Source organism: Arachis stenosperma, chromosome 8, assembly GCF_014773155.1.
Source record: "Arachis stenosperma cultivar V10309 chromosome 8, arast.V10309.gnm1.PFL2, whole genome shotgun sequence".
NCBI classification, from domain to species: Eukaryota; Viridiplantae; Streptophyta; class Magnoliopsida; order Fabales; family Fabaceae; genus Arachis; species Arachis stenosperma.
In genome coordinates this window covers 22,379,004-22,388,415 of record NC_080384.1, presented here as the reverse complement: position 1 = coordinate 22,388,415, position 9,412 = coordinate 22,379,004, and the positions used below count along the sequence as shown (strand labels likewise).

The 9,412-nt window shown below is 29.1% G+C and overlaps 1 protein-coding gene across 1 annotated transcript; it reads left to right on the top strand.

Moving 5' to 3' along the window:
* Window positions 1–5,327: 5,327 nt before the first annotated feature.
* Window positions 5,328–7,676, top strand: LOC130944915 (uncharacterized). Its single transcript, XM_057873511.1, has 2 exons — window positions 5,328–6,563; window positions 6,935–7,676. The coding sequence occupies exons 1-2, from the start codon at window positions 5,576–5,578 to the stop codon at window positions 7,444–7,446; spliced, it is 1,500 nt and encodes a 499-aa protein (XP_057729494.1). The 5' UTR covers window positions 5,328–5,575; the 3' UTR covers window positions 7,447–7,676.
* The last annotated feature ends 1,736 nt before the right edge of the window (window positions 7,677–9,412 follow it).

Below are 9,412 nucleotides of genomic sequence, written 5' to 3'. Positions count from 1 at the left end.
ATGCTGTAATTCTAAATTTTATATAAGTTCAATTTTGGAACTTTGGATTTTGAATTTTGTTATATTGAGTTTTGTCATATAAGTTTAATTGTGTTATATTAAATTTTACTGAATATAATTCTGGATTTTAAATGGTGTATGAATTGATATAATCTTTTGAATTTTGGATTGCTGTCATTCTTAATTGTTGTATGTAATTTGTAATTTGAATTTTTAGATTTTGGATTCGGATCCACTTATTAAGCCATGGCAAATCCCTCACCCGATTCAATCAATGATGGCATTTGCAGACATATTCCTGGGTTCAACTGCATATTTTTTCTTTTGTTAATCTCCTTATATGTTGTATTGTGTTGTGTTCTTTTTTACTGGCATAAAGTCACTCTTGTTATATGGTGGAAATGTCTAGAATGAGGTAATTGTTAAGAATGTAGTTTAGAGAATTTTTTTATTTTTATTGGTACTATTTACATATAAATAATAGAGGAACTTTGTATTAATTACTATGAATAAATTATCTCTATTAGTATTTTTATTGAGCATGATTTAGAAATTATTAAATTTAAATATTTAAAATTTTATATTAAATTTTAATGATTTTATTTAATATTTAATTAAACCGGTTGAATTCCGGTTAAACTCCGGTCGAACCAATAAACCAGTGAACCAATCACTTCACCAGTTTATTGACCGGTTCGGTTCTCGCAACCTTGGGTAAAACTTCAAGCACTTAACATCCTTCTTACAAGAAGTTGGTCTAATTCTACCACATGGACTATAGATAATGTACTTTGTAACCACATTGTATAAACTAGGAACTTGGATGAATTAAGAAGCTCAGCACAAATTAATTCATCAACAATATCAATATTTTGCAACCTACTCTTCTTGTCAAGCCAAATTAAAATTTAGGGAATAGTATGTCCATGCTACCATCGCATATTCCCAAGACATAGAACGACACTTCTGAAAGTCATTTAGTAATGGGAGTAACTGGATATAGACTTGATTATTAGATTTATCAGTCATTAGGTAACCCCCAATCATCAGTAGTATGTAGCACCTCCCGTATTGTCAGAGGGTGGCTGGATCGTCAGTATCGGGCATCTGTCGGACACACTCCCGAAGCCCTGTCAACTTCAGGGAGAAAGACTCCTTCCTCTGGGCTCCCTACTGCTGGACTAGAAGAGATCTGCCACCGAGTAGCTGCCCAGCCAACTCCCAAGATTCGGTCCCACACCATGTATAGAAGTCATGAAAGCACCCACCCACATGCTTTCTATTAGCGCGTAGTCCAAGGTAGTACGCAACATCCTGCAACGTGATGGTGTACTCACCCCACAGCAGGTGGAAGGTGTGGGTCTTTAGATGCCAGCGCTCCACAAATACTGTGATTAGAGAGTTGTCGAACATGAAATCTCTGAGTGGCAAAGCGTTGCCAAAGCCAGCCTCCCTCAGGTAAACAATAAAAAAAATAAATTAGAAATCAGTAAACCTATAAAACTATAAAAATTTCAAAATAACAATTTCTACCAACAGACATATACATAACAAATTAATTTGAATTATAAGTAAACTATTGTAACAAATAACTACAAATATTTATATTATAAATTCATTTAAATAAAAAATATTTACTTAAATAATTAATAACTAAATTAATAAATGACTATATAATTTAATTTAAATAAAATTATTTAGTTAAATAATTAATAACAATATGCATTTTCCATCTCCTTCAAAAGTTAGATTAAATAAAAACATTTATTTAAATAACTAACAACAAGTACAACATCAACTTAAAAACTTAATTTAAGTGATAAAAAAATAAAAGCATAACCATTTACTTAAATATTTAGTAAAATAGAACCATAAACATCTTGTAAATTAGTTAATTAAGTTTACTAAACATTTTTAACAATCCTATTTAATAACTAAAGTAATAAACATATGCTTAATAACTTAGATTAAAGAAGAACAAAGCTAACTAAACATTTAAATAACAAATCTATTTCAAATTATGCCTAACATCATATTTTATTATTGTAATCATTCCTTTACAATATATTCATTTGCCTAACATATACTGCATACTATTTCTTTAAAAATACCCTAAGTATGGCAACACATCTATGCTTTAACATAAATATAAAACAAAAAACAACACCCAACTTTAAAGTTGACTGCCCCAACAATGTGCCACGTCGCGTTCAGTCGGTTGATGTCCGCATCGTGATTATCGGTAGGCGCCATAATCTCGAAGTAATTCCAAAATTTGATTATAAAAGGATAAAAGTGGGAGAAAAGTTGAAAAAATGGGTGTGACAAGCTGTAAATTGTCACTGTGGACAAAATGCATATATATAGGTTACCTTCAGACTTATCTCGTTTACAGTGCAAACGAAATAATACTACACGTATCTCGTGTATATTATAAATGAGATAAGGGCATTACACACCACATGTACAAACGTAATACGGCCACGTCTTTTCGTTTATAGTATTAATAGATACGATGCATTTTGGTAAAAATGCATCGAATTGTGTATTGTGGTAAATAAAATATTTATTTATTGAAAAAAAATCTGTTGAACCACTAGCTTTTTTTAAAACAAAAATGTTTCGTGATAAATAAATATTATTATTTTAGATCAATATTATTCTGTAATAATTTGTATTTATATTTATAAAAATTTATATAAAAAATATATAATTTATATTTATATTTATTAAAATTCAAAAATGAATCTTTTCAATTTTTTTAATTTTTTTAAAATACGATCTCCCACTATTCAATATTTTTTTACATTTTTTTCTTAGTTTCAGTTAAAGAGTATACGATAAAAAAAATTTTAGTTTACAAGAAAATTAAAAAAAAAGATCTATTCTTTTAAAATTTATATATATAAATTAATAAAATTTATTTATTAAAAATAATTTAATATTTATACTAATTGAATACAGATAAAAATTATTAAAAATTATTGAGCAGCAAGAGTTTTTTATTTAAAAATACTTGGCTATTGAGTTTAGTAAATAATAACAAAAATTAATGATGACAAACATGTTGATTGTTGGATTAAAAGTTCAATTGGGATTTGATGAAGTTGTTTAGTATTGCAGGCCCAAGTATTACCATATGAATCATAATTTTTTGGACCAAAGCTCCTAAATGGAGATGAGTCCATAACTCAGTCCATTGTTATTCAAGAAAAAGAAAAGCAACCCTCCCCTCAGATGCTATGTTATTTCAGGTATTGCACAGACAAAAAAAAGGTTCATTTTTTCTCTAAATACCAAAGAGAAAGAAAGAAAAAAGCTAATCTTAAAAGCTAATGTCTGATCAAAATCAACTTGCACAAATTAAACACAATTAAAAGAAAAAAAGTAATTTATTTTTATTAACACATAAGTCAATTATTTGCTGATTTCTCCTTCTCTCGCACAACTATTTTGGGCAATATAAAAAAATAGTGGTTACTTTTTTCTGCTATGAGTCAATGGCTAATATTATTTCTTGAAAACAAAGCAAAAGATTAAGAACTTGGATTTGGCACATCTATTGAGAAATCTAAGATCTATGAAGTTGTTGTTATTCATCCCTTTACTGTGTTGCTTAATTCAGAATTTAAATTCCTGATTTTCTGGTCTGATTGAAGAAAAAGAAAGACAGTCATCAGTTAGCTCAAAATTTAAGAAGTTAACTTTGTTTTACAAATCCTAGAGTTGGCCATAGAACTCAATACAAAAAAAAAGTCATCTTCATTTCTGCTCAAGGGGAGAGAACCAGAGTTGGAGTTTCATTGAAAGCTTCTCTAATGTTCTTGCTCAACGTTTTAGACATTGTTTCTACATTAAAGAAATATTCTGTCAAGATGAAGAGCTACATCTGAGAGTGTTGAATCCGGTTCATCTTATAGCGTTAAAATTGTGCAACATCATCTCTTTTTTATGGTTTATCATTGAGGATTCTGTTTGTATGTTGTATCTTTCTTTGTTTATATTCCGTGGTAAAAGGTACATAAGTGAGGTATTAAAAAAAAGTCATTGAGAGAAAAGACATAGAGAGAAACTTGGAGAGAAAATCCAAGATTTATTTCTTGTTTTTTTTTTATTGTATTTAGGTTTTGTATCTTGTATGTATCTGATGTATCTCTTGCTAAATTAGGTAAGCACTTAGAGTGTTGAGAGTTTAAGATGTTGTCTAGCCAAGTCAAATTTATGTTGAAGCTTGATTTGTTTTTAATAGGATTATATTGAGTTTTTGGGAATTAGTGTATGTAATATTTAAAATGATAGTGAAATTTCATCAACATTGTAGTAGAAACTGAATATAAATTACATTGCACAAAGTAACTGAACTAAAATATATAGCTGTGTTATTTTTTTTTTCTTGCACTGATTCTATTTTTTACGATTTATGAGACAAAATAAAATTGTCTCATACATAATCCATCTCGTAGACAAAATAAAAACCAAATTTTATTTTTTAATTTGAGGCATAATTAATCAAATTAAAAAAAAAACATAAATTCAACCTCTCTTCTTTATCCAAAACCTTCACTTGCATATCATTATTAACAATTAATTGTCACACTTGCATGAACACAATCATACCCATAAAAATCATCAAACTAAAAAATGAACGAGTACTAAGGGCCTATTTAAAAAATTTTAAAAATTATTTTTTTAAACTTTTAATTTATAAAAAATAATAATATTAATGTTTATTGTAATTTTAAAATTAAATTATAACTTTTTAAAAAGTTATTTAAATATTTATAAAAAAGTTAAAAAAATATATCTTTATAATAAAAAATTTTTATATCAAACTTTTTTAAAATAAACACTTTTAAAATTAAAAAATCAAATATAAAATAATTTATTTATAAATTATTTTTAATATAAATATTTATTATTTAAACTTTCTTTAAAAAAAAAGTTTAATTAAACTCTTTACACGTAAAGATTTATTTGATAATAACGTGTCTATATAAGAAAATGTTGGCTAGTAATTACAGTGAGAGCACTTATTAAAATGAAAAAGAATTAAATTTGATTCTTAAATTTTGTCGTAAAAGGAACAAAATGAATTATATAATATTTAGAAATAAAAGATTTTCAAATCTAAAAATATTGGAGAGCAATAAGGCTTCAGTCCAAAAGAATCTGTTTAAAAATCAAGTTGAATAAAATCTTGGTCCGGACAATAAAAAACAATGAAATCAACAAACGCGGTGGTTGCTGATTAACGAGGACAAAGTTGGTCGGTTCCGATAATAAATTAAAATAAAAATAGAAATTAATTCAAGTTTGTTATATTCTTCTTGTTCTTCTACTTCTCTGCATGCTTTGATTGAACAAGTCTTAGTCCACGCCAGCGCCTCCCTCATAATTTTCTTCTTCCTTTTTTTTCACTAAGTCCTTGTTCCAATTTCTAATTATATTCTTCCCTTCACCGTCACATCACTCACCCCTTCTGTTTTTCTGTGATCACAAGCAATAATCAATCTATGCATTCAAAACCCAGAGCCAAAGGAATTATCAGCAACAATATCGATTTCAAGAGAGAATAATGAGGGAGTGGATACGTGTTGCGTTGGTTGCAGCTTCTGTGGGATGCGTTTCAACCCTTTTGCTCCTTCTCTTATGGCGTTTTTACCAACTCAGAAAACGAGGGAATTTTGTGGAACCTGCAAGTTTGACCAGAATGGAGGGTGGTCTCCAAGGAGGACTTTCTAGGATTCATAATCATCATCACCATCACCAATTGGATCATCAAAGTAGCAGCAACAAGAACAAACAGGGAAATTACTTTGTTATTCGTGGAGGTGTATCTGGAAAAAGGGTTCTGTTCAGTTGGTCTGATCATCCTTCTATGGCTGCTGATGCTGTTGAAAATGGTTGGTCTCGATTTTCATTCATAGCTTCCAAGACTTACACGCCATCCCCTTCGAAAAGGTCATCGATTTTGGGGGTGTGTGCAGCACCGGTTAGTGATGATCATCATGGAACAGAATCTGAGGTTGAGATAAGCTGGGAAATTTCTCAGGGTTCTGCTGAGTTTATGCAGAAGGTGAGGTTCAATCCTGGGTTGAAGAAGATTCTTCAATACAATAACAACAACAACAGTTCTTCTTCTATGAATGTTGCTTCTGTTATTAGAACGGCTCTTCCCCTTCCTGGCCCTCCTTTGGGGAACTATTCTTTTCCTCAAGAAGCGTATTTTGAGATTACAATCTTGTATGGTGGTGGTGGTAATGAGTATGAATTTACGGGGAAGAATGTTGGAGAAGGTGAGAAGACAAAGTTGTTGGTGATTCAAGGTGGTGGTGGAAATGGTAGTAAAGGGAATTCGGAGGCTTTGGTTCATGTTAGCAGCAATAATCATAGTAAGAATAGTGTTGATGAGATGAAACTTGATGGGAAAGAGGGTGGAAAGAGAAATGAATCTGTGATGTTCTCATTGGGATTAACTGCTGCAGGTCCTGTTCCTTTGAGAGTTCCAGGAAGCTACCCTGCCAGCATTGGCTTCAACTCCAATGGTTCTGTTTTTCTTGATGGTAATTGTTTTTCCATGTCCATTTTTTTATGACTTAGCAGACTGATTTGTTGGTATTTGTTTTTTCCCATTTGAGCAAAAATTCCCTTTAGATAACTAGTTTTGAATTGGTAGGTAAGGTTTTCAGGTGAAGCTGATGGGTTTAGTACACATTTCTAGACATAAACTAAAAATCCTTAGTATTAAAACCAATCACATGACTAAAAAACAATTGTGTCTACTTTGTCCTTTTATTAGTTTGTTGGTTTATTGAGATTCTAAACCTAAAGCATAGGGACACAAACATGGTTTATACAATTTTATTTTCCAAGAATATTATTTATGCTTGTTGAGACATCTAAGCGTGAATGAAATTTCAAATTCCCTTTACAGGAATGAAACTTGTATTTGAATCAGAGAAGGCAGAGTGGGTAGGAACTGATAAAGTGATTGGTTGTGGCTTTGATCCAAGACAGAAGAAGGTGTTCTTCACATTAGACTCAGAGTTGGTGCATGTAATCCATTGTCAATCACAAGTGTTTGGAACTCCATTATATCCAATCATGGCTGCAAATATAGACATCATGGTACTAGTTAATTTTGGACAAAGTTCATTCAAATATGCTCCTGCAAATGCACAGAGAACACCAAATCCATGCTTTATAGCCCCGCTTGTAAATTCACCTGCTGCTACTTTGGGTTATGATGATAGTAGGGAGCTATTTTCCATGGGAAGGATTGATTCTCAGTGGCGCAATCGCTCCGCAACCAGAGGAAGCCACAACACTGGCAACAATAATAATAATAGTAATATTAGAACAATGGAATTTGATGAAGAGTCTGAGGCTGATCTATTTGAAATAGTGTTGGATGGTTCTGGAAAATCTCCAAATTCAGCATCATAATCTGTGGCACAGCACTTTGTTGCACATATATTGCATACATCACACACACACACACACACTGTTATACAGATTCATGTACATGGCAAATTAATTTTGATGAAGGCTTTAGCATTGACTAACTAGTCCTATACAGTTTGTCTTCTGCGTTCTACTTTTTTTTTTTTCCCTCTCTCCTTGCTGGCTGAGCTCTTAACTTCTTTATTATTTATTTATTTATTTATTTGCTTCTACACATTCTCTTTCAACTGTTTGAGCAACTTCGTGTGAACTGCTGTTAAAAATAGCCCCAACAGATGAAAAAGGGAAAGGACTCGTAGTAACTTATTTTAATATGACAATACAACTATACAAGTGAAAGGAGTTTGTAATCTATCCTTCTGTTATAATATGTCAAAGGGTATAGGTTGTATATATTTGTTTTTAAAATTACCCTTAATTATTTAATATTTTTATTGTGCTATATTATAATTTTTTTTAAGGTGATATTGTATATTGTATTATGACTTAGAATTTTTTATTTTTTATTTTATTCTTTAGCTTATTTTATATTTTTAATATTTGTGTTATTATTTTAAATAGGTATAATTGAACTATAAAATCTAGTTTATTATTTACTTTAACTCTTTTTAACTTACTTTTATTATATAAAATTAATCAGGTAGTTTTACAATTTTTTTTAAATATTTAATATATTTTTAAGATAGATAATACCATTCGAACTCACGAGTATCTAACCCACTTTAACTCTCCAGTTGAAGTGGTTTGACAACCTAATTTGCAATGGGTAAGAGCAAATTTGGATACCAAATTAATCGTATCTATCTTACTCATGTTCCTAATATATCATGTGCATGTTAATAAAAAATATATGTATATGATGAGGAAATACAGCTTTAAACATGAATTTCTTTTCTTTTTGTACAAATACTTAGTATCAGTTAATAATTCAAATTGTTAATAATATATAAATAATCTTTGATGTTGTGTTTGATTGAAAATAATTTTTTTTCTTACGGATGGTGTCAAATCAAATTCGAATTAGATGATTTAGAATGTAAATAATATTTGAGTTAAAAGTTTTAAAACCACAAATAGAATTAAGGTAGTTTAAAATTTATTCTACGGTACTTATTGTCATTTCTATCCTCTTTTTCTGTTGTGGCGCATCATTTTTTTTTAAGTGACATGTATAACTTAGCCTTTTTTTAATTATGTCTTAAATTTTTCTTTTACCTTTCTATTTCACTCTCTTTGACATTTGACATTTAATTTTTTTTAAAGATTATTCTATGTTGCATTGCATGTGATACTTCTCTCTTTGTACTATAATATTTAAATCTAATATAAGTATGTGGTTCTAAACATGTCTTCATAAAATTTTGTTATCTTATTTTGATATTGAAAATATGTTTATCTCGTCTAAATTAATTAGAACTATTCTTTATATACAGTCTTTGTGGATTATAATTTTATGTCACACACACATGGACGCACATTATACGATCTTAGTTTGTGATACGATTATATTACGTGTATATTAAAATTAGTCATTAAAATTAATTATTAATATAAAATATATATTAAAAATAAATTAAATAATATATATTTATATATAAATATATAATAATTAATTTTAATAACTAATTTTAATGTATAAATAATATTTTTGTTACGATACTATATTTCTCTTATTAGAGTTAAGTTTTCTTAAAATACCATTCTGTCAATTCTTTTTTTCCGTTGTTGTTTTTTTCTTTTATTTTCGAACCTATTTTTATTATGTTATCCTTCCAGCTATGTCTCCGTAATAACACACTAAATCAAGCAATACAAAAAAAAATGCTAAATCAAGAATATAAATTTTACTTCTAATAATATTTGTTAATGCTTATTGATACATGGTTTTACATCATATGCAAATTTCAACAAATAATTTCATGCTATTATTATGTTTTATACTTTTATT

Coding starts and splice junctions, on each gene's coding strand:
- LOC130944915 (XM_057873511.1), top strand. CDS start 5,576: ATGAGGGAGTGGATACGTGTTGCGTTGGTTGCAGCTTCTGTGGGATGC. Junction 6,564..6,934: donor TGGTTCTGTTTTTCTTGATG/GTAATTGTTTTT, acceptor TTCCCTTTACAG/GAATGAAACTTGTATTTGAA.